Source organism: Cheilinus undulatus, linkage group 7 (assembly GCF_018320785.1).
Source record: "Cheilinus undulatus linkage group 7, ASM1832078v1, whole genome shotgun sequence".
Classification (NCBI taxonomy): Eukaryota; Metazoa; Chordata; class Actinopteri; order Labriformes; family Labridae; genus Cheilinus; species Cheilinus undulatus.
The window spans coordinates 20,835,658-20,862,208 of record NC_054871.1 but is presented as its reverse complement, the minus strand read 5'-3'; the positions used below and the strand labels follow the sequence as shown (position 1 = coordinate 20,862,208).

Here is a 26,551-nt window from a genome sequence, read left to right as displayed (position 1 = left end):
TTTGTAGCGTCTGGGCACTCATCACTACAGCCCGTCCCAGCCCAGCCCACCACGTTAGTGAATATGCATTATGGCTTATGGCTTCATTAAGTCGCAGCGTGTTATAAATTATGACAGCACGCTGCACACACACAGTCTCTGAGACAGCATGTGTATACAGAGGATGTTTTGCATACGGACCAATGCTGAAGGGCCACATAATGAAGAGAGCCAGGGCCCTGTGACAAGGCAGAATCAACAGCCCCAGCATCATGTTTCTATACAGTTATATTATACCTGACAAGATCCACAGAAGGTCTTCCACACAGCGTGGATGTTGGCGAGACATCGTCTTAACACTATTTAATAGGAGAAGTAAGTCCTGGGGATTTCACAGATATCAAAAGCAGCAAGCGTGCTGAGGCAATTACATGACACAACTTAATTAATCATTTGACAATGAGGGGAAGGGCATTGTTTTAGATGATTGTTTTGTGTTAAAGGGGTTTTGCGCACATTCAAGGTTTTGCAATGATGCAAAGCGTGGTTTCCCATGTAAATGGGTGCTAAACGATTACCATATGAAAGCAGCGCACCCAACAACACCTGCCGACATCCTTGGAGCTGATGGAAATAAAAGGTCATCAAAGCGTGGGATTACAAGGTGACCACCAAGGAAAAGCTAATTGATGTGAATAATGGGAAGCTATTGTCAGGTAATTAGCAATTAAAACGCAGCATTTTAGTGTAATAGCAGCAAACAAAGTCTGTCTTCTATTCTATATTTGTAATCACTGAGCCTGGATAACAGCCTCATGAATGAAGCACTCCTCTAACCATCAGGAACTGAATAACTTTACCTTTCTTTAACATATCAAAGAAACTCTTCTTCTTCAGATGGCTGAAGACCAATTATCATACCAGGTTAACGACTTGCAACAACTTTCCAAAGTTTTTTTTCCTCACCCTGCAGACTCAGAGCAGCTTTAAGCATCCAAGAGTGTAATCAGAGGAGGGGTTGCATCACCAAGTCATCAGTTCTGGTTAACTTCAACAGGTAAAATCTCATCCTCTCACATTCTCTCTCACCATATTGTTTGCTGAGTTGAACAACATCAATTTTGGATAACTGATTTTCAATATCTCTGTATCTTCTTTAGGAGAGAAAAAAATCTTAAAGGGCCAGCTGTTGCCTCATCAAACATGAAAGAAGTATGAGATACATAGATAAAGCAAGCAGGGTGACAGAAAACAAAAGGAGGCCCCCTTAAAAGCTGATAGGGGTTAAGCTGAAGATAGAGAAATACTGTGGATAAAAGCATGATAACAGATTGTTTTTTTAATGATAACAAAGTGTGGCCTTCTTGAAAACCTGAAGCACATGAGGTGCTCAAAAAATTGTGGAGGCTTAAGGGTCAAGGACATCTTGAGAGTAAGAAAATGAATTCCCAAGCACTAAAAAAAGCCACTTAAGCAAGAATGTAGTGTTGATTTATTATACGGAGTGAAAGGTCAGCCATCTCTGGCTCTACATTGTGCCTCTGACTCAGGGACAGCTCTTCATGCTCTGAAGTAGATACGGAAATATAAATGGGGAGAAAAAGCATATGTTACATGAGACACATTATGATGATGGTAAAAAGTTAAGGGAGTCTGGACAAATGATATGTAAAAAAAAATACATGGGGAATATAATATTGCCCATTACATATGAAGAAACGAATAACAAACAGCCATTCTCAACAGCTCTTCAAAAAGCTGCATGTATAAGGTGAGGATGACCTTGTCCATTTAAGCAGAGGCTAGTAAAAGGGTGAGGCATATTTGTATTAATCAAAACTGCAGACTCAAAAATTCTACTTTATTTTTTCCACAAAGGAGACAGCTTGTTACACAGATTTAAGAATTTGCCATCACAATAATTCAAGACTTTTTATCCTGTAGTGTGAATTAAAATATGATTCTTTACAGCTCAAATAACCTTAAAATCATAATGCAGGCTCTGTCAGATGGTATAGAAATTATTGTTTTGAAATTTTTTGGTCTTGAGTAGCAACAAATCTTACTGTTTTTGGATTTTCACTTTATTTTTTAAAAGTCTCACATGGAAGGAAGTTTAAAAAAGGAGAAACGTTGCTGTATTTTAACATTCTAAATTCAAAGCTGGTGTTAACCCTATTTATATCGACTGAGTCACATTTGACCAAGAGGGATTTCATGACCAAAGCCTCATGCATTAAATTGTGTCTGTCTTCACATATCTAAGGTGTATCTAAATGATAATAAAGCAGCATCTCAATATCCTCACACCTTCATTGCATATTGTTAGTTGCATACTGTTTTTCTTTTTTCGTACTGCGGTTACTGCTCGGGGCCCCTCAGAGCCCCGGCCGGCGACTTTGTCAGGATGCTAAATGGAGGGCCGTGAGTTTAAAAACTTAAAGAGGCAGTGAAATATTAGCCAATGTGGGTGAGGAATGAGTGGCTGAGAACGGCGGCGTGTCAGTGTTTAATGGTCGGACTCGGATGCATATAAGTTAGTCCAAGCATGAAGGGCAGTGGGACGCTCGCGTGGAAACGATGTCCCCTCCCCTCACACTCATCCACAGATGCACGATCGCACACATACACCACACACATAACCCCCTCACACACCCCACACACCCAGCTTTTAAGCAGGGAGCCCATCAGAAACTTGTCATTTCTCTCATTCACTCCGACAGCCTTGAGACACAATGCAGACTTACCTCTGTGTTGTACACCCCATATATCAGGAAGATGAACAGGCCCTGCAAACACAGACAAAGAAAGGGAGAGGGAGAAAAAAAGGGAGAGAGAAAGAGGAGGACAAAGTTGTTACAGTTGTTTCCTCTCTTTTTCACTGTTAAAAAACATCTAGTAATAAGTGACATGATAAAGGTTAGGTTAGTACGTAAACTAACCATCCCCGCTATACAGAGCTGAGACTGAGAAGTATAAAAAGAAGACTTAAGGACTTAAAAGAGTACAACTTCTCCAAACTGGGCCACCTCACTGAGGCTCAGGTTGCGTTTGTTTCTTCAACAATACTCATGCTCCTCATTCCAGCCCCCTCTAAGCCATCAAAGGCTCAAATCCAAGGTTCCACACAGCTTTGTCGAAATACAAAATCTCAAGTGCCTGTGTTCAGTCTGTGCTGTTAGACACAGAAACCCACATACATAGGCTTGAGTGCCAACAAACACACATAAAACACAAGTTCAAGCCCACACTCGTACACTGGTACACAAAAAATTCAAAAAACATATGGGACACAGACATAAATTGTGAAGGAGCAAAGACAATATGAGCAAAAACATGTATTAAAAGACACACAGGCGCACATAAAGAGAGCAACTCAGGCCAGACGAGGCTATCAAGGAAAACCATTCGAGGAGAGCGGAGAAAGAGAGAGACAGAGGGAGCATAATGAAAAAAATGACACATAAAAGAAGATATTTCATGTTCACAAAACTCCACGGCTAGTACCCTGGGCACAAGAATGCCATGCCCTTGGATGCATAAAGGCTGCACTTTTGGTCACAGAAAAACAGATATTTTTCATTCCAACCCATTGTGTATCCATTGAATGTACAAGCTGTGCATTCGCCTTCAGGCCATAACGAATGCCTTCACCTCAAAGGAAACTGTGAGAAACATTCTCTGAGCACCAATTGAACTCTTCCACACAAAAAAATGTACCGAGAAAAATTAAATGGCAGGTAAAATCCTATATATTTCAAGGTTGGTGGATACAGTAGATTCTTTGATAAGTCAAAACTCTGTCGAAGTGATCTGGAGAACAAACACAAAAAACTTTTAAAAGTACATCTCTATCTTTCCGCACTCAGTCTGTCTGTGTTGCTTCATCTTTAAAAGGGGGTAAGGACACATCCTGAGGACAGCAGACACAACCCGGTTCAATGCATCAATCACGTTGAGTTTGGAGCATCCAATTTTGGCCAGAGGGAGATCTCGATGCATCACCATTGACAACATGATTTGGGGGCCCATTCAGAGTGACAGGCCGGCGATGGCCGACAACGGCGACCTCTAGCCCATACTACTGTCCATTCACCTCCTACGAGCTCCTCTCCTGTCCTCCAGGGACTGAATTGCCCTGTCGGGCTGTCAGGTGACACCTTCCGACATCCATCCTGTTTAAAATGACAACTCGGCTGCTCTCTGACAGGCTGAAGACAACAGACATAACAAGAAATATCAAGGTGAGATCTGAGACCAGCAGTTTTATCGCACTTCTTATTTCAAGCCAGTGATAAAAAGACAACAAGGCCACTGTATGGTAATACCTGACTTATTAACAAAAGGAAACAACAATCAAAAGTTGACTGACAAATAAGAGCACAAAGAATAATTTAAAAAAGTTTTCATGCAAGGAAAAGTATACTATTGTAAGACACTATGTTCACAGACACACATATACCCAAGCACAGACAGTGGGTGGTTAATTTGCAACACATACCCTACTGTATTGCATTAGAATTGCAATTTCCTACTTACTGTTGCAATTTGATTATCATATTTTTGATCATTCATCTTATTTGTAATTAATCTTTTGTTGTGTAGGGAACAAAGTGGGGCGAACATACTGTGCACATTAGGAAAAATGATCTATTAAAATATAATTGAGTTAAAAATAAGTGGCAGCACAACAATAATGATAGATTGTTTAAAATGTTAATTCATTAATATTTCCACTAAAAACAAACAGAGACAAAAAATGGGGCGCATTATTTAAATGCATGTGTGCTTTTCTAAATCCAGTCCTGATTCTTTTGAACTCAGTGGAAAATGCTACAAATTTATGCACACAATGAACGCAGTTGCTTTCAAAGTATTGCGATACTGTACATCAAACAAGGGAGCATAAATTAATTAGCATCCAGCTAATTAGGGAACAATTGTATGTTTAAAAAGTTAAAGCCAACAAACAGTGTGTTTGACCAAAAACATTATCCCCCCAGAGAGATGTACTACACTGCACTACAAGACAAAAAATAGCATTTCTTGATATTAACAAGGCTGCTACTTCTTCTCTGAGATGCTCTGAGTCTGAGAGCTATGTCTCAGACAGCTGAAAGCAAAATCAAAGACAGGGAGTGATTTACTTTAAAACTAAAGGAAATTCAATTAAACCAGGACACTTCAGCTCAACCTAGTTTGATGGTAATATTGAAAGCCCCTCTTTTAGAAATGTACCTTATCTTCTTCAGTTGTCCTTGTGATTCATATTTTAAAAAAGTGTCAACTAAGAGCATAAAGTATGCAAAATAAAAGCTTTACTCCAGCATTTCTGTAAGCATGTTTTCCAAAAAGCTCTGTATAAAAGAAACCCTAAATTACATTAAATATCTTAGTTTCCATAATTTAAGAGGTTGCTATAGCCTGTACTTATGAAAATATATTTCAATGAGTGAACCAACAGGAAAGAGGCAGATGTTAAAAAAACTGTCTATGGATAACAAGAATGATGGGCGCTGAAGATGTAGCTGCAAGGCTTGCACCTGTGACCTTTAAGCTGCAACTACAATAAACCTGAGATAGTTAGACTAAATGAAAAAAAATAAACAATGTTTTACTTTAATCACAGATGTGAAATAGCCATATGAACTTTTAAATATCTGTGCAATTTTCCTGAAACATAACAACCACTAAATGTAATATAAAACTGTCATATGTTAAAATAAAGACTAAGATTTGAAGATTTGGGCTCTAGCTGCACGTTAACTCAGAGTATCAGCCAGATTTTGCACTTGGTACACAATTTTTCGTATTGTTTTATTATGCATGTAATAGTGAAGGTTGTCCTGGTTTTAATAGCAACATAACATTTCTATAGCAAAACAGTCATTGCACGCATACCAAGTTCCTTGTTTTGACTGTACGCACATTGTAGCAACACTAAAATATAATAACAATAATAATAATAATAATAAAAATAACGACAATAATCATACTAAAAGTATTTTTTGAAATCACACAATATATTGAACTTAGGCAGAAATTTAACTTGTGTTACATTATGATATTGATTTTCCCCAGTTCTTTCATCCTATATCACTTAATACAATGCACAAGCAGACACACATTGCATCAGTTGTTTTATTTTTCTCCCTGTATTTCAAATGATAACTAATTCTTAGTGAATGGTCTTCTGCTTTTACACCCTCCCATATATTTTAACACCAATATTTACTTTTCTCTGTCATCCTCCCAAATGCATAAAGTAAAGAAGCGCAGGTAAAAAAAAGTCTCAGAAACCGAAAGTTTATGACAATGTCCTTGGATAACAAATGTAAAGATATGACAACTATGTTGGAAGAGTGAAGACTGTCTTGGTGAGGAAAAAGCAACTAGAAGAGCAGATTTCTTTGTCATACTGGAATAAATTACAGCTGAGTTTTACATACAGTACACACGATGTTACATGTCATAGACAGGCTTCAAGGGATTTTTTTGCATGATTACGAAGGTTAAATATGCAAGATTCCCTCAGCTTTCCAAAGAGGAAATGCTTTCCAAGTCAATTGATTGTGTCTTGCGTGCCTTGAGTCCAAAAACCAAAGAAGTCCCTGACATTTTTCGTGTGGCTAGTGGCCAAAGACTTCACATCAGGGGGTACTTCAGTGGAGACAGTAAAAAACGTTCTATTTTGCATGAGTTTGGAAAGAGGAGCATTGCATAAAGCAAAGGTATTTCTGATTTGATTTTTTTTTAAAAAGACATAATCTGCTCACAATGGCACTGGATATTAAAATCTCTTTGTTATATTGAAATTCTTGGTAAAACGAGAAACAAAGTCATTGGCATCTTTCAGTCTACAAAGGATTAAATTATTTCTAAGGCTGTGGGACTCCAGCAAACCAGTGGACAGCCATTGTCCACAAACAGGGAAAACTTGAAGAAGTGGTGAACCTAGCCAAGAGTGGCCAGCTGAATGAAATTACTCCAAGAGCACATTGATGACTCATGCAGGAGGTCACACAAGAACCCAAACCACAAGTAAAGACCTGCAGGCCTCAGTTGACTCAGTTAAGGCCATTGTTCATGATTCAACAATAAGAACGAGACTGGGCAAAAATGAGTTCCAAGGCCAAAAGGAACTATTTATTTTTTTTATTTTTTATTTTTTATTTTTTTTTAAGGTCCGGTCATCACTTTGTGATCTCAATCCCAAGCACAGTTGGGTGATACTACAAGTCAAAAATTCCAAAAACAGCAGCAAGTCCACCTCTAATGGCTTCAACAAATAAACTAAAGGGTTTGGAGTGGCATTGTCAAAGTCAAGACCAAAATCCAATTGAGATGCAATGGCATGACCTTCAACAGGCCATTCATATTCAAAAACCTTCCAACATGGCTGAATGAAAACAATTCTTCAAGGAAGAGTGAGCCAAAATCCCTCCACAGCGATGTGAAATACTCATTGCCAGTCATTGCAGACGCATGCTTGCAGTTGTTGACACCAAGGGGGCACAACCAGTTATTTTCTTATGGGTCAATTACTTTTTCACATAGGGCCAGGTAGGTTTGGATGGCTTTTTCCCTTAATAAATGAATTCATCATTTATAAACTGCATTTTGTCTTTACTCAGGTCATCTTTTTTTATTATCAAAATTTGTTTGATGATCTGAAATGTCTGAGTGTCACAAATACCAAGAAATGTATACATAGCCAATGTGCTGTTGCAAGCACTTAAAGTAAAGAACATGATTCACATGGCTATCCTACATTTGTACGGTACAAAATTTACATTTTTGGCTGCCTGAGAAAGTTTCACCCTATTTCAGCATTGTACACACAAATAAACACTGAGAAACCTTTGAAAAATTAAACATCTGTTTGGTTACTTTAATTGAAGCTATTGTAAACCAAATATTCCACACAGTTTTTAAAAGAACTCCAGGGCGTGCCACTGCTCAATGTTAAAATGATTTACACTCTTCTAACCCTACATCAAAAACCAATATAGTTTTCACAAATGACATCTTTCGATTAGACCGACAGCTTTGCTGAAGACCGCAGCCTCCACATCCATTTACGAATTCCAGGCTTTGGTGTCAACCAACTGCACAAATGAGATCTATTTGAACAAGTTGGAGCAAACGTCAAATACCCAGGCCTAAATTCAAACACACAGAGACACTTTTCACAAATAGAGCTATCTGCATCCCCGCTTGGCCAAAAAAGGGAGGAAAATCCTGCTCTCGCACCTGGTAATCATTACGGAAATGAGAGACAGAAGAGGTTAAAATGCTGTGATGGGGGAAAAAGAAGAAATTCACACTTCTGCACTGGGGCTTGCTAATGTCTCTGACCCCTCCACGCATAAACAGTTTAATTAACATGTATACATAACTTTCACTTTAACTGCTCATGGCATGTCAAATCAAAGTGTCTGTCAAAGCTGTGAAACGGGGAGTTGATACTTTGCAGGTCTTCAGTTCAACTCCAGCTTGGTGTAACTGCTCCAGCTGGCCAGAGAAGCTGGCAGTGAGACGTGACGACAGACAGACAGGCAGGTAGACGGGCAGCCTGCCACCCTGTCAGTTTGATGAGGTAAAAACCTCACAATAAAAAGTTTGTGACACCCAGTTAAACTTTCCTTAAGTCAAGCGTGAGATGAGGCACAAGGATGTTTTCAGTGGAAAAACTAAACACCAACAAAACATAGATAAACTCACTAAAACTTTTCATCCAGTACAAACAAGTTTTATCTGACTCACCTCAACTAAAGTAGACTGACCATATCGTTTAACTTGTACAGTATTTACATAAGGCCATGATGTCCATGCAGTATCATTAAACTCTGTCCTCAGCTCTCTTTGCTATGACGCATTACAGAATATAATCTGTGTTTGAGGGTGGGTTTGGGGTCAAAGTTTTCTTCCTTTTTCCATCCTGTTGTACGTTAACAGAGAAAGATGATCAGTCATTCTTTGAGAGGAGCTATTAGGACTCTCCTTGTGTATTTCCCACACATTCAGTCTGTTGGGCTGTCACATTGAGGAGGGGACCCCCTAGCCAGCCAGCCTGCCTCTAAAGCTACATCGAGAAACTCAAGAGTGTGTACACACACATACAAACAGGCACACACTGAGGCCGGCAGCAACACCAGTCCTGGTGTGTGATGGCTCAGGAGAGGAGGGAGAGTTATTAGCTTAGCCCTGAACCACCTACTTAATATAGGGGCCGGGGGTGATTGCTAACAGAGCCTGGCAGAGGTGACAGCTTTTGGCCCTGCTTGAGGAAATCCAATTGAAAAGCAGCCAAGAGGAACAACAACCCCGAAACAGATGTTGCTCGCTACCAGCGGCGCAACTTGGGTACACACAGCCCAGCGGCAACAAACCGCGATGGCAAATCTGACACACAAACATACACGCAGGGAACACAGGATGAAACACACACACATACAGTAGAGCCACATGAGGCTGCACAATGACTATTTGCAAAATGAAGTACCAGAAATGTCCCTAACACTTGAGTTCAGAAAATATTCAACATCTTATACTACAGACTTCGATATAATTCAAATGAGTAATAGATACTAAATCTAGAGCTTGAACAAAAGATGGGACTCAATTTGATTGGGGTTCATCAAACTCAACATCTCTGTTATCATGATCACATATAAATACCATGTTAAACATTACTTTCAGCATGTTTTCAGTAAAATAAAACATCATGCAGGTGACAGACAACTCACCCACAATTGCACCCATCTAAAAAGTGCACACACACAGAGGGCAATTCCATCAAGTTTAAACATGATTTAAGGATCTATAAACTCTATCAATTCAAGGTTATAGAGGCTCTTTTTGTTCACGGTAGCACACAAAACACTCTGCCAGCCAACCTAGAAATGGAACTAGAAGGAAAACCTAAAAAAGGGAAGTGTGTGCAAGACTGTTAAAAACATCTATATTGATTGGAGGCCAAAACAAAACATTTCCCACTAGAGTTTAGACCTACCCAGCCATCCATTGCACTTCTTTACTTTTTAACATCTTTGGCAGGGCATTTCAGTGAAATCATAACATGCTAGCCCTCAAATCATTACAACCCTTGCTTCAATATTAATTGACTTTGGCAAGGCTGACCATACTTCGGTCAAAAAAAGCATTCATTTATTTTTCTATTACCGCTACTGCAAAAGAGCAAAGGAGAAGAGGGGGAGGCAGAGAGAGATGGGGGGGGGGGCGAAAATCAATTCTGACATATCTTTATTGCAAGTCGATGACAAATGACGGCACATTTGCCATTGCTCTGGCATTGTGTCAGTGTGTGTCATATCGATTTTACATCAGGTGGACAAATGTTATTGATGAAGCTCCCAAGTAACAGATGAGCACTCTATTTTACTTGTTTTAACGTTTAAATAAACCAGAATGGCAGCAGGGTGAAGGGGTGATGGACTTTGTGAAGTGGATCTTTCCATTCGCTTAAACACATTTCTGTTTATGTCTTTAAAATTAACTCAATTCTGAGGCGTTTCCAAAAACTGGGCCTGTTGGGAGTGAAGAACTACACCCTGAACATGATCACACTCTGCACATGTGGCAGAGTAATGGGGGTAAAAGAGAGCAAGAGAAATAGAGTGAACTGTAAACAAACTAGCTTTTAAACAAGACAATTTAGGGTTGCGTGTCTAAGACGCCAAGCAAAACATAGCCGTGGAAAACTGATACAAACTTTTAACACATGGGTCAAAGCGGATCTCTTTGAACTGGTGAGGAAAGCACGCTGCTGGAGCAGAGAGCTGTTTAATTAAAAATACTTAAGTATCCAACAGGCTTTTCTGTGGAGCCCCCTTGTCAAATTGTATGTGATTCTGCTGTCAATCTCACACAGTGTTTTCTAATTGCATAGTTTTCCACTGACAGAGAAAAAGTTTGGAAGAGGAAGAAGTCCTGGGAATCAGCAGCCGGGGGACTGGGTTTGGTTTAGGAGAACTTTACACATGGACACACACGTGCATATGGGCACATTAGGTTACACTGAACATCAGGGTTTTTAGCTACACGTGTGTTCTGGAGATGCACATAGATGTGCTAACTATTTCATAGTAAACAAAAAGAAATGAAGAATTATTATAGTACAGCTGTCAAATATGACTGCAACTGTCTCTTTTTTAGCTTTCTTCCCTCCTGATCACTCAGATTCCTGACCCATTTATTGATGGTTTGAACTCTGTCTTTTTTCACAAGATTTGAGTATCTAAAATCATGAAGTATGGTCGGTATTGGTGGCATGACCAATGGAGGGAAAACCAGCGACCCAAACAGACTGACAAAACAAAAACCTTCCCAAATATTGTGTGGTCCATCACAACTGCTCTAGACAAGGAGGCCATGATGAGTACGATCTACACATGGTTGGTGAAGTTTGAGAAATCTCATGGCATTAATGGCAAAATTGATAAACAGATCATCCCAAAGTTTGATACTAGGGAGGAGGAGACTCACATCCTTTTATGGAGGGCTTTCTGCTTTACACCTATGAACCTTTGATCAACCACTCCAAACCAAGTCGTGCTGATTTACTTTTCCATCATCAGTTTGGCCACAGCAGGCTCGACCGCACCACCCCCAGAATGGTCCTGCTCTACAGCAGCAACCACTGCGCCAAACTTTGACATACCTAAGGACAACAGCATGGACAGGCATGATGTGAGTGGGCAGCTAAACCAAACAGTTCCTCTTTGTCCTCTGGTGGAACAAAAAAAACGTGTATTGAAGCACCGCTATTTGTTATTGACTCAAAACGCTGTGTCATCAGCTCTAGACGCGCCTTCAAACAGGTTGCTAAGTTGCGTTGGAAAAGCAAATCCCCTACTGGTCAAAGTCAAACCACTCTGATGGAAAAGCCTGATTAATTTCCATTCCATATGAAGAATGCAAAAAGAGGAGGGACTCGAGAAGCCCGCGGTGCCTGATCCACCCGGCCTGTTTGATGGCCACACCTGGGCAAAGTATTTGAAACAAGAATACAAGAAATATCTATCAACTTTCACTTCCAGTCACACTGACATATTACCATTTAAATTTGGACTATCAGAATAAATGCAACTGCAGCAATCAAATAAGCACTATAAATAGCAATTTTAGCATAAGGAAGAACTGATGCTCAAGGAAAGTCCAACATAGCAAAAAAACTGAAGAGGACAGGAGAAAACCATGGGAGCAAAGAGAGATACAATATAATTTTTTGTTGCTGTGAGGTTACTAATTGGAAATTTAAGGGAATAGACAACTGCTAACCCATCACTTTCACACTAACGTGAGGCATTCAAGACAATTGCTCCAATGGGCAATCTGCAAACTGCAATTTCATTCTCAGCCATTCTTAGACAACCCAAGGGAAAAGTAACAAAAAAAAAAAAAAAACGGGTTTTGTAATATGGACTACCAGATTTGCCCTTGTGCTCTGTGCAACAGCAGGGGTAAGCTTACCAGTTTTCTTTTTAGAAGTGTATCTAACAACTGGAAATAAATATCATGATACTGCTTTTGCATACAGGCTGCACACTTTTCTCATGAAACAATAAATTGTTTATCCTTGGCCTTTCTTTTGAACCAGTGTTTAGTTTGTCCAGTTATTCATTTGCATACATTTGTAGGCATGAAACAAAATTTAAATCACCTGACAGATCCATGTGCACACACCTTATGCAAACAATTTTGAACAGAAAGCCTAAAATTGCACTGCTGACAGGATTGTGTTGCAGTGCCCTTGACTAACAATGACAAATGGAGCACTATGCAAAGTCTGAACAAGTTGCTTTTGGGTACAAAACAGGAAAAGATTGCTTCAGGTACCATTATGTGATGCCTTTGCTCTACTGTTTCCCAGCTGAGGTGAGACGAGCTGAGGTTAATGGCATGTGTCAAAATCAAGGAGTGTGTATCACAGTGTGTGAAACGCGTGTCCATGCAGGCGTAAGTGGAAAAGAGAGCGAAAGAAAGAGAGAAAGTGTATTGTTCACTTATTTGGCAGTGTGAATCGTCAACTCAAAGTCTTTAGATACATTACAGTTTTGTACCTATGACCTTGTATTTAAAAAGGAATGCAAAATTTTGGAGACAAATTACTGTGATACAAAAATGTGGTGCAGTTAAACAGATAGTCAATTTAAATGTTTTTTATCTAGTGCATCAATCTGTTACAAAGACATTTAATTGAAAATCATGAAAGAAATTACTCCATGCACCTCTCTTGTGTCTAACAATATTCATTTTAGGGCCTCAATAATTCAGTAAATGTTCTCAAATAAATCAAAATAAATCAGTTAAGTAAAGAAAGGAAGTTGTTAATGGGCTATAGCTTTAAAAACTACACTAAATTAAAAATGTGTGATTATTATTGTCTGGTCTCATTTCAGGTTCTGTTTCTGTCTTCTACCACACATACCTGCACAACCCCACTTCTGTGCATGTCTGTATCCATGTATTAGTGTATGTGTGTGCGTGCGTCAGTGTGGACATGTGCGTTTATGTGTGCTACAGCACCACCACAACGGCAAGGTATATCCATCATGATAAACCGGCAGACTCGGCAACTGTCACATGCAATCACACTTCACTACGGTTCGCAGGACTTCAAAGTGAAAATGAATGGTAGTTCATCGACATGAAGACTTCATATATCTTCGTTTTTTCCCCCCTTTTTTTGTCTTCTGTCTCTTTCTCGCTTTTATATTTTAGAGGAGGCTTGCCTCTTTTGTCCCAGCCACCTTTTGTTGCGAGAACCACTTTCATTTTTTGTCACCTTCTAAAATTTGTTACGGAGCAAGTGGATTCTGAAAAAGATGAAATCTTTTCAATCAATCACTTTGTACAAGGGAAACTAAATTTGTGGCTACTATAAGGTTTTCACTCATCATTGAATCAGTTAAAGTAGTACTGCTAAAACAATTCAAAACACAGTTCACTATAAAGATCAGGCCTGAATAAGGATAAATAATATCTGGGAGAAGTTGTAGTAGACAACAACCTTATCATACATAAAGCCTTCCCTTTTTTTCATGAAAAAAGCTATAATATTAAAAAGAGAAACCAATTCTTCATATTTAACTGTCTCTAAAGGATAACTACTGACTTGACAGCAATGAAGCAAATGACAGGAAAACTTATTTTAAGATTGAAAGGTCCTCATAGCATTAAGCTCTAATTGAACATGGCAAGTGTTAAATGTGATAATCATCAAATTTGTAACCACTAGAAAGTCAAATGAGCCATAATAATGCCAGTGCCGCAGCTGCTGCAGCTCTCTCACAGCACAGCAGACTTGCCTTTAATCTAGTAATGACTCTGAAATGACACTGTGCTTGAAAAAACGTTGGAGATGAGGCCATTGGTCTCTTTGCCTCTCTCTCTCTCTCTCTCTCTCTCTCTCTCTCTCTCTCTCTCTCTCTCTCTCTCTCTCTCTCTCTCTCTCTCTCTCTCTCTCTCTCTCTCTCTCTCTCTCTCTCTCTCTCTCTCTCTCTCTCTCTCTCTCTCTCTCTCTCTCTCTCTCTCTCTCTCTCTCTCTCTCTCTCTCTCTCTCTCTCTCTCTCTCTCTCTCTCTCTCTCTCTCTCTCTCTCTCTCTCTGCCCTGGCCCAGGCTCTGCTCTCGCTCTCAAGCTGTTTGATTGGCACATGCTTTCACTTAATGAGGGATAATTACTAAGGAAAACAAGTGGGAGACCACATCTGCTCAGTGTAAAAAGAAGTCCAGGCCTGGTGCAATCTGTCAGACAGGGCTTTCAGGTTGCGTGTGTGAATGTTTTACCCAACTTCAGTGGCCTCCCCATTCTGCACAAACCCACCAGGATCCCCTCTCCACCCTGTCCCGACGAGAAGCAGATTAATAGGAATCAGCATGTGGCTGTAAACACTCACTGGGAAGAGTGTATATCTGAGTGCGTTGACACGCATAGGAAATAACCCAGGGTATCTGTCGGGGACAAGCCGGGGGCCACAGCAGGAAGGGCAAGAGGCCAGTGGGGACGATCAACATCAACATCAACATCCCAATCAGTGTCCTGCTGCCAGAGCTGTTGTTCTCCACCTCCCATCGCTGCTATTTTGTGTACTTTCACACAATACTGTAGTGGTAATAAAGCACACAGGTAGCCACCCTGCTCCCCACACATCTCCACACACTCTCATAAATCATCTATGCATGGGATTTACATTGTTCCTCGTGGTCTCTTAATGACCTGTCCATGTTTACAGGTAGTTGTCCTGATTGTGGCCTAGTAATATAAATTAAAGCTTTTAAGAGGCCCCTATCATGATTAGAAGGGGTGACTGTTATTTCTTTTTTGTTGACTTGAATTCACTTCAGTTAGATTAATTTCCAAATAAATAAATATCTGTTTTAAACTCAAATGTCTTTGCATGTTGTTTCAAAACTTAAATGAATTACAAATGGGTTTGGCTGTGAGGTACTTTTTATTATGACACACCTGCCAATAATTTTGCAAACTATCGGTTAGAACGGGCCATTTTTTGCATATCAGTGGTACTGATCATCCTTTGCATTTGTCAGTGGGTTTTACAAACTCTGGACCAATGGAAGGGGTGAAACATGGTGCTGACTATGACAAATCATTGTTGAAAATGTGGAAATAAAGTGTTCCCCACTTTCTGAAAAGTATTTTGTTGGGAGTTAGGGATCATGGCCCTGTCTTTTCTTTGTTTTATTTTCCTTTTTTATAGAACATTGTAACCTAGTGTAACAGACTTGACTGTTTGAGTGACAGCTTGAGATCATCAGGGATTGTTGGGTGTCAGGTAGGTTTAGGGTTTTGATTTTGTTAATGTATGCAAAAATGTGCAGAAAATTCAATCCACCTTATTCCTAGTCCCCATGATTCTTTGCGTGATATATGGGCGCAACTTCCAGTCTCTTCTATCTAAATGGGACTTTGCATTGAATACAAGATGTGATTTTTAGAGCAATTTGGACATTAAAATATGTAACTTTCAACTGCTTCACCTCAACCGAGACAATATTATTATTTCTCTGCCCTCTGCTAAAGAGTACAAAGTGACATCATTACCTCGGATAACCTAGACAAGCATATTTAGCTAACTTTATTGGTTTCATATCAGTATAGTAGTAAACGATCATGTTTTGTTAAATGAGTTTGGACACCACCTTCAGATAACATTTCTAGTTTGTGGGGTTGCTGAAATCCTTATTCCACCAACTAATCCCTCTTAAATGTGGGAATTATATTAAATAAAATTATCCACGACTGAAGTTGTCAGCTCTTCAGTTTGGTAAATGTCAAGTTTTGAATTAATGATGAATTAATATTGAAAGAATTACATCCCAAGTGCATTTAAACAGTGAACAGCATGTTTAAAACACTGTTGTTAAAGACATATATTTAACTTTGTCACGTAATTAGTACCACGACCGAAGCAACAGGTACTGAGCATTACAGAAAATATTATTTAAACATTCAGCTCATTTAACTTTATTGAGTTAACAAAAATGAAGCAGTATTTATTGCAGCAAATATTTATTTATTTCAGGACAACCACTGTTGACGCTAAATCACTTAAGAGATCTCTTGGAAGAATCGTGTTTTGCTATTATTGCTACTGTATGGGAAGTTCCAACCACATTCATAGCAGTAGACCCCCCAGGAATAATGTAGTATCCATATTTACTTACAGCTTACAAAAAAAAAAAATGTGAACATGTGATTTCAAAAATATATCAATATTTACAAATTTGCTGTGAATTTCTATCAAACAACTGTCATTTGTAGTTAGCATCAATTGTCAGGAGCTGTATTAAATTACATGTAATTATGAACGTCCGCCTTAGCACCGGAAGTTTCGCCCATATTCAGATTTACAGTAGCGGCCCCAGGAATAAGGTGGATTAAAAAAAAAAAAAAAAAACTTAAAAAAAAAAAGAAAAAGAAGAAAAGTCAAAAAGAAAGAAAAGGGAAAAAAAGGCAAAAAAAAAAAAGACCAAAGATAAAAGACAAAAAAGCAAAAAGAAGAAAGAAGAAAAAAAGACAAAAAAAATTAAAAGAGGAGAAAAACGGAGAAAAAAAGAAATGCCATTTTTCTCAGGTGGATCTGCCCTATCCAATATTAAGTAATGGACAGCAGTAAATAAAAACAACTCAGCAATACAGGACACAGTGGACCTTTACTTAGTGGGATCAACTTAGCTGCTTCTATTCGTCTAAGTTTGGCTCACGGCAGGTAAGTATTTATTCAAATTACAGTGCCTCCTTTAAAAAAACATTCTTAAAATGATCTATATTAATCTACTTTCTGATAAAAAGAAGGACATCATAATTTCTATCCATTGAAATAATTTAAAAAGAGAAATGACAGCGTTTATTTGCTCTAACTTCAGCGCAGCAGAAAGAAAAAGCCACACATGTAAACTAGAACTGATATTTGACAGCCTTTTAACCTCCCGACACTCTCACCCCTCTCCCCCACACCCTCCGACCCCCCTCCTGCCACCCACTCACTAGAAGAACAACAGGGTTTTGCTTTCTTGCCCTGTGCTGACCCAGTTCTCACTAATTACGCGCAAAGTATACATCAAAGCCGAGCAAATCCACAGATCTGCTGCTGCGTGGCAATGGGGTAAGAGAAACCAGGACTATCCCTTACCTAGTCGCCTCAGCCATCACTGATTTGAGTGTGTGTGAGTGTGTGTTTAAGTGAAGTGGTGTCAGCCAATACAAAAGGCAAGGCGGTGAACTTATAAATAGAACTAGTCATTGTTTCGACGTGGGTAATTTCGTGTGGCTGAGTTGTTCCTGACACTGTCGGCTGTGTGGGGTGGATGATGAAGGGAAGTGGAGGGGATGTGGAGGAGTGAGGTCATGAAGTTTTGAGTCAGCTGATGGGAGAAAATTCCTGTCAGCGTGCACATACAACACATAAGCGTGCACTATCGTTTAAAACGTCAGAATACAGACAAAGTTGTAAATGCGCAATCTTGAAGCAGAAAGGGACGATCTCTCTCCAAGTCCTCCGTCTCTTCCTCACACAAGTGCAGACATGCAGGTATGGAAGGGCAGGGGTAAAGTGGATAGTTTGCTTTCTTATGACACAGGCCATTACTAAATTGAGCTGGCAGGTAATTCTAAGGCAAATAAATGCCAGCGGGTTTAACACAAGGAAAGGTCTTAGGGGTGCCGGTGTGAGCAATGACAGGAATTCTCTCGCCTCTTTTGACAGGAAGCCTATTATTCTCACCGCTTTATTTTCCCAGGCCACTTTTTAAAAACTGATCCCTCTGATAGTATTTCCACCCCCCCACAAAAAGTCTTTCCTCATCTAAATTATAGCTGCTTCTTGCTCATTTTTGGTTGTTTTCACCTCTTTTCTCACAGACTTAATATTTACTGTAGGAGAAAATATAAGCAGATTTTTTTCACAGCTTCTGTCACCGTTTCCTTTTCAGCTAATTTCAAGGGTACTTAGGTGACCATTTTTACGAACGCTTCTCCATGCAAAAACCTTGATGCTAATATCTTCAATTAAGCCTCTGTCTATAAGAAATTCTCACTTCAAGTAGGTGAACATACAGCATTATGAAATGTGCAACAAATCTGCAATGTTAATGATGCTCTAACTAACATGAAAAACAACAGTCATTTTATGGAAAGACATGAAAAGAGACAAAAGGGGAAAAAATAAGCACAAGTTGAGCCAAAACACACTATAAATACTCTACTCTAAGAAGCTGTGCTACATTCTCATTATGAGTGCCATCTCAGGGAAGCGTGGTGGGAGTCAGTGCTGACCTTGGTATCCTGTTTGAATATTGTTTTAATGCCGCAGCTGATAATTGAGGATGCAACGCAAACAGTGGACTCTTTTCAAAGGGAAAGTTATTTTCTTAGGCAATGGGAATGCAAACAATCAGGCGTGCATTTATTTGTTTGTTTTTCTACCCCACCTCATAATTATCTGAGACACTAATTAAAATATGGATTTATAAATAAATCTCCATGATTTTACCTATGACTACATTCACTTTAAAGTTTTCATCACCCCAGTGCAGTTTTTCATATTTTCAGCAAACATTTTTTTTGTTGTTGTTGTCCTCAAACAGTTTTGTGATAATCTTGTGAAATCTGCGCATGTGTTTGTGATCAAGTGTAGTATTACAGAGAGGTTGTAAGATTCATTTTAAGTTTTTTTATTTAAAACAAAATCAAAAAATTGTATTGAGTGTTAATCATAATTAATACACTGTGAAGGAAAAGTATATAGAAATGAAATATTCATAATTCGTTTAATTTAGAGTGTTTTCATCAGCCAGTGATTTGAATACTAAATAACTTCTATCAATTAGTGTGTTACAATTGTAAACACATTTGGCAACAGTAATTGTTTAAACAAGGGCTTCTCAACTTTTCCCCTGGCAACCCCAAAAATAAAGGTGCCTAAGACCAGAGACCCCACAGTGCCTGAGGGCAGCTGAAGCATAGTTCAACACAGCCATGCAAATTCAAGAATATTCATGTGCAGAATTACATTTTAAGGATTTCTTAAAACATTACTTTGATTGCAGTGTATTCTCAGCAATTGACAATGTTCTTTTACATATTTACATATTTTGATTAAAAAAAAACTGATAAAATATACAATTTGAAATTATTTAAAAAGATTCGTTTTTTTAGAAAGCATCTGATGACCCCTGTTCAGTGTCTCATGAGCCTCAAGGGGATCCTGACCAAGGTTATATTAGTCTTTTATTTTTCATTAGTTTGATTTTTATTTAGTTTTCACCTTTTGTTTTAATTTTCAGTTTAGTTTTAGTTAGTTTTTACTGTTATTTTTAAAGTTTTTTTTTTTTTTAGTTTTTTTTTTTTTTTTTTTTTCTTTTTGCAAAAATGCTTCGTTTTAGTTTAGTTTTTATTAGTTTTTTTGTTAGTTTTAGTTTTGTCGGCATTGTGGAATACCTGTGAGGGGTGAGACCAAAAGGGCTCTCCACTTTCCACTTTAGTTATTAAATCTTAATGTTTATATATAAGTCAAGAGCTAAAATCACTATTGTGTGAAGTTGTCTTCAATCAACTCAGGCAATTTTACTCCTTCCAGGCTTGGGTGTTCATGTCAGGCTGTATTCTAGCGTCAAAGACTAAAACTAAGGAGATTTTGTCCCTAATTGTATTTCATTTTAGTTAGTTTTGCAAGCACACAATGCAGTTTTAGTTTTCATTTTATTTGTAAAGCCGCCTTTGTTTAGTTTCCATTAACTAAAATTATTTTTATATTTTAGTTTTAGTTAACTATAATAACCTTGGTCCTGACCCCCACCTTAAGAACCATGGGTCTAGATAAAGAAAAGCCACAAGATTTTATAAAACATATTAGAAATAATCAAATTCCCCGCTCCTGTAAATTCAATAAACTCAGCTTTTTTAAAGAGATATCTTGAACTCTGAACAGTGTTTGATGAGAAACAGCTTTTTTTCTGTTAAAGAGATATATTTCCTGCTTTTCAAACAATCCAAAATGTAAAAAAAAAATGCTATCATTTCAAGAGCTTTGCTGTGTTTAAGGGTGTAGCTCAGTTGTATGTATGTGTGCTGGTATAGTGTGAGAAAGGTGATGAACACTGGGTTTAAGTGAAGGATAAAAAAATGTCCTTCTTTTCATCCCTGATTTGGATGTTTTCACTGTTTTTCAGGCAGGTAACTGGAATTCCCTGCTGGAAGATCAACTCTGTTTCCACTTTTAAATAACTACTGAAAACTTTATTTCAACTTGAGACCTCTTAAACATTGTGCCACTTTTAGTAACCTTTATTTACATTTTTTTTCTTTTTTGTTTTATGTATTTCTGCTTGCTGTGATTTTCTGAACATGTTAAAGATCACATTTCTGTTTGTTTTAATCCCATGTATTTTTACTGTTAGCCTCACCAAGCAATTCTGGTTTTGAAAGGCACTTTGTGAATAAGTAATTTTCATTATTATTATTATTTTCATTATCATTATTTCTGTAGGCAATCCTTGTGGGCTTTCAAATCAGTAACACTTCTTACATGTTTTTTCCTTTACAGTCTAACAAAATTATTTTTGATTTTGAGCATCATTGTACTATGATAAAGGGCTGTCTTTCTTTTAACTGCACATGTTTTCATTTTTTTAACTCTTGTTCTTTTCATTTTCAGACTGATGGCTCTGAGTGAGTCCTTGTAATTCTAACAAATTTTGAAGCAAAATATAATTCCCGATAAAACAGTAAAGACTGGCCGACATCTGAGCTGCTGCAGCTTATTTAGCAGTATGAGGGATTATCATCTGTAAAAACTGGGTAAGCCTCTGCTCGAACTTGCTACAGTTGGGAAAAAAGGAACAGGCAGGGGAAGCGGGAGAGGAAAACTGTGGCTTTGAATGGGCCGGTTGTGCAGGTCCAGATAAATGGACTGGAGATGACTGACTGGGAAACTGGATCCAAGTTCTGCTGTTTTTGTTTCTTCTGCCAAATGAGAAATAACTTTAAACTCCCTGGGCTGTATGGGGCTGTGGCTAATGGTGACAAGTGCATATACACTCTACACACTCACACACATTTTAAATATGTGTGGTCGGTGTATTAAAAACATACGACATGATATTTTCAACACTGGAAGTACCTGATCACACACAGACACAGGCACACAACCCCCACCATCACCTTTTGGAGAATTCTAAGATACATTCAACACAAGCCAGCCAAAAACATCATCTAATTTATTTATTTTGTTTTTGCTCTCTGAATATATTGCAGGTTATTCTTACCTATCCAATTTAAGAGTGAACACTCTGTTATTCTCTGTTGGACTCTATGGGTTAGACTGAAAGTAAAGGTTGAAATTATAATTTGTAGGGGCAATATATTTTGATGCACCAGCTTTTTAGGGTGCATCAGCCACACTGCTACGAGACAGCGACTGCAAATCACATCTGATTAATAAGTGACAGTGTTAGGCAAAGCAGAGACCCCAATCTGGATCCACTTACATGTGATTTAATCTGTTTTCTAGATCAACAACAACCGAGAGGGCTTCACTCTGCTTTTACAAGGGCCTAAAAACTGCAAGTTGACTCAAGGTAATATTAAGGGCACACTTTCCTCCACTTACAGTATATGGGGAAGTTTTCACTCTTATCTACCACCTACCAAGGCCTAAATACCTGAATAAGACCTCCCTATAAAAGTCATCAGTCTTCATTCATGGATGTTTTGTTGGTTTAACTGTTTACAAAAACAAAGAGGAAAAGAAAATCCTGTATGCATCTCAATATTTTGGAATCATGACTTATCTTAAACCAGGAGGTATAATCATGAACATCAGTGACGTGGTTTTAAATGAAATGATCACAGGGTGATTAATTTTCTACTTTAACACCGACAAATGACTTCAAACTATAGGAATCAAATGTGACCAAGGCCATCACGAAGATCTGCCAAAGTGTATTCCATTTAAAAATGTAAATTAAAATAAACAGACAAATAGATAAAAATATGAAAATAAAAGTAGAAACAAAATTATTATCAGCCATTTAAAAGTGACCTGTTAAGAGGTGTGGGATACAAACATGGCCATGAGATGAGACTTTCAACCTTGAAACGCGGTGAGTGGGGGTCAGAACCCCTGGGGGATCACGAGACACTAAGGGGGTGGGGGGTGATTGGGGGGTTGTGGGATGTTTCCAAAAAAACGAGGAGAAATTTTACAATCATTTAATTTGTTACATATCCATCTAAAAATGTCCCTAAATGAGCTGAATTGAAAAAAAAATCACAGTTAGTGAGATTTTTGCTTAAGCGTAAGTAATGTGTGCATTGTGCAACATCCTTGGCTTTAACCACCTCCAGAGACAGCGGGGGTCCACAGTGTCTGGTCGTCTTACTTTGGGGGTCATAGCCTGAAACGTTTGGGGACCCGTGCTCTAGCGAATGATTTCGGTTTGTGGAAGGTCGATACTGAAAGCTTACCAACAATCAAGCAAAAACTGACAGTTTTAACACTGAAACAGCATGGGAAAATAAGAAAGGCCTCTGAAATATCAGTTGAACCAACAATTTACAAGGTTTTTATCATGTGAAAGCTAGGTGAAGATTTGTCTGCAACTCTTGCAAATGGGATCACTTACAACAAAAAGATTTTCACTATTGTAACTGTATAAATGTTGAGCAATGTTACTACAGAATTAAAACATTATTTCCTGGTTTTATCTTAGGTCGTTCAAACACTTTCTTCCAGATGTTGTCAGTGATATAAGAGGTGATTGATGAAAACATGCTGTAGATTAAGATAAACTTGGAATAGATTCATTGACTCTCACAGCACAAATTAATTTTTGTAGCAAGTCAGCCACAGAACAAACGAAAAAGAAAAAAACAGCCCATTTCCAACAATCACTTCAGATGCCGTAGAAGCACTGCTTACTCACACAACAAATCTCCCATAGGGCAAAAATCAATAAGGAAAGCAACATGCTATTGATCATATCTATATCTTGGATATACTCTGATGTCATGCTCCAATAGCCAAGCATGTGTGTCTGTGTTTGTGTTTATTGAAGAAAGAAGCTGAAGCTTTCATTTCAATTTAAAAAAAACATTGTAATACTGAGTTTAAATAATTCCTCAGGTAGAAGGATGTTTTTCCAGTCAACTGGTCTCTGCTCTGGTTGTCAAATCCAGCTGTGGACAGTGAAGTGAATCCATGTTCTGTTTTAATTCCTGAGTTTAAGATTGAGTCATGGAAATTTAGTGGGTTGCACTTGTGTAAAATACAATACAATAATGCAGTCTTCTATTCACAAATACTACACCGCTTCCAAGTTTTTTAGAGCTGGGTCTTTCAGATGGAGTGTAAGATAATTTCACAGATAAAAGCACAAATTAATTTATCCTGGTTATCTGAAAAGGATCTAAAGCAAAAAGAGAACTGCTTTCCACAATTAAAATGTGTTACCATTTCAAGCTTAGAACGTGATGTCAGTTCAACACAATAAACTGTATTTTCTCTGATAATTATAAAGTAATGAACACATTTAAAAAAAGCTCAATTTTTCACAGACATACAGTAATCATAAGTCATATTCAACCCTGAGTTAAATGATAAATTTCCTTTCTAAAGCTTTATGAATGCCTGTAAAAATCATATTGCCAACTGCCAGTCAGCTTATTTCTAAAGAAAATCAAAACCATTGTTGTCATCAGATTGCGTGATATAAAAGACCTTAATGGGATATGAATGAAACAGCTCAAATAAATTCTCCCATTGATTTCTCCATATTTCCACACTGTAATGACAAAGGCACAGGGTTGCCCTCCACAGGCAGCAAACAGCCATAACAGAGATCAGAGGAAATATTCCAGACAAATCTTCTGCTTGCAAAGTTACAGTACCGAAACAGCCCACAGGGACTGGCCTGCACTCAAACTGCGGTAGACAACTGTTACCCTAACATTTTCTTTCCGACTCCTTTACTTCCTTCACCTCTCTACTTTGTTTTCTCCCCCTCCTCCTTTCTCTCTCCCCTTGCGCCTCCCTCAGCAGCTCTAAGTTATTGATAGTTTAAAGTTATGGGCTAATAATAAGATGGACACTGCATGGCCAGGAGCCTATTATACCTAGGTAATGGATAGTGAGGAGGTTTTGAATGACATTGCCCAGAGATTGGATGACAAAGGGTGGAGCGATTTATGGGCTACCCATAGAGCCTCCCGCACCCCTTCTCTCTTACACAATAGTATGCACATACACACTCTCCATGCTATTTATCTCTGGCTTGATAAGGAGGCAGATGAGGCATGCCTGTATTTATGGTAGAGATGTTCATAAAAACTACTGGCTCTGAATAGGAAGTTCGAATCAGGTATAAAACACCTACTCAAAATCTGTCTGCAACTTGATACAATGCTGAATTCCCTATGTGAAATAATATCTTGATGTTTTAAATTAAAATTAAACATGGCATGCTTTAATCATAGTTTGGGTTTTTACTACAGGGGCTTCTGAAGTGTCTTTAAACAAGGAGAAACAGGATTTTTGATGAATTGTAAGTTGCAATATGAAAATCTCATCAGCTTTTTCTATCTGCATGAACAACTGATGTGATAAGATAATTCACAAAACTGGCACAATTATTAAGAAAGAAACATCATGCATCTGTGTTTTCGTGTTAAGTTGATGCCAAAAAACTTTAAAAACAACTTCTTAACAATGAAACACAGTCCTGGATGCTACTCTTAATTATACAGCACCACATTTTCTATCAGTTAATGAAACAGGTTAAAATCCCTGATTAATGGAGCCTGTGCCATGGTTTTAAAATGTCTTTGGGTTTTATTTACAAAACAGTGTGTAGAGTCAATATTAAACCCAAAGCTGGTGCGTACCAAAAATAATTCAGATTTATAAAACTGTGCCTATGCACATCGTCACGCCATTTTCTTTTTATAAATCAAAGAAAAAACTTTCTGACACTTAAATTGGGATGCTTGTGAATGAAAGGGTAGTAACATAACACTCGCTGGAAGTTTGTTCGAGAAGGGACAGTCACAAACTGAAGAAAAAAAATACACTGACACCTCGTTGCTGCTTGCAGTGCCAAAAAATCCACCATACATCACAACACACCTGCAGCTTTTGTTTGTTGATGGGACCCTCACTGATTTCTTCACATAATGTCAGATATTAGAGAGACTTTTGATCAGTCATTACAGATAATAAAAAAGAAAAGTTTGATCACTGTACAAAGGCTTTTATGTATTTATGTTTTATACAACGTGAACTACAACGGATCCTGAGAATATAATATGATTGTGTGAGAGCTTTCCAGGCTTCATCTGCTCACTTTGCTCAATAATATGACTAAATAAATGGAGATCAAAAAGATGTGTTCAGCAACAAGATGGCAAAGGGTAATCGGTGTGGAGCAGACACCTCCTTGTCTGTGCTTCTTGCAGTATACTTTAAATTTATTTGAAAGTATTGACACTGTGGTGCTTTGTGCTTCTTGGTGTTTGGATTTCTATATTAAACAATGAAGTTATGATCTGGCAATCACCACTCAGGTGAAATCAAATAAAACTGTGTGGCAGTTTTTCTTTTACACAAATATTTACACATTTTCATTTTAGAAATTAGAATATGGCTCACTTGGCATGTGTATAAATTAAACTGTCTGCTTATGACGACATAGATCATGGAATAAAGTTAAGTATAGTGAAATCACCATACATGTTGCCAATTTCTCTCTGCCTCCAAAACATTAATTGGCATGGGTCACAGTTTGCTCACAGGTACGTATGAGGTCTGTTTTTATAGATCAGATACTTTACATGGGAAGTGATGTATGTCTAACCTTGCAAAGCAGATGGTTACGCTCGTTTCCGTGTTTCTCACTGGCGAATCCATCTTGCAAAGCTCCCGTCTGAACTGTTTGGGCCCGGTTAGAAAGTGACAGGACCAATCAGGGACGAGGGCAGTACTTTCGGGCACGGCAGAGTCATGACGTAAGCAAGCAGCAAAAAAGACGCCG

At 38.3% G+C, this 26,551-nt stretch overlaps 1 protein-coding gene across 1 annotated transcript in view; it reads right to left on the bottom strand.

The window, feature by feature from the left end:
* The window catches only part of LOC121512676 (adhesion G-protein coupled receptor D2), a 114,529-nt gene that overhangs the window by 60,689 nt on the left and 27,289 nt on the right, over nt 1-26,551 (bottom strand). The window contains exon 21 of the mRNA XM_041792068.1: nt 2,727-2,768. Coding sequence (XP_041648002.1) covers nt 2,727-2,768 — 42 coding nt within the window. The remainder of the gene's footprint in view (nt 1-2,726; nt 2,769-26,551) is intronic.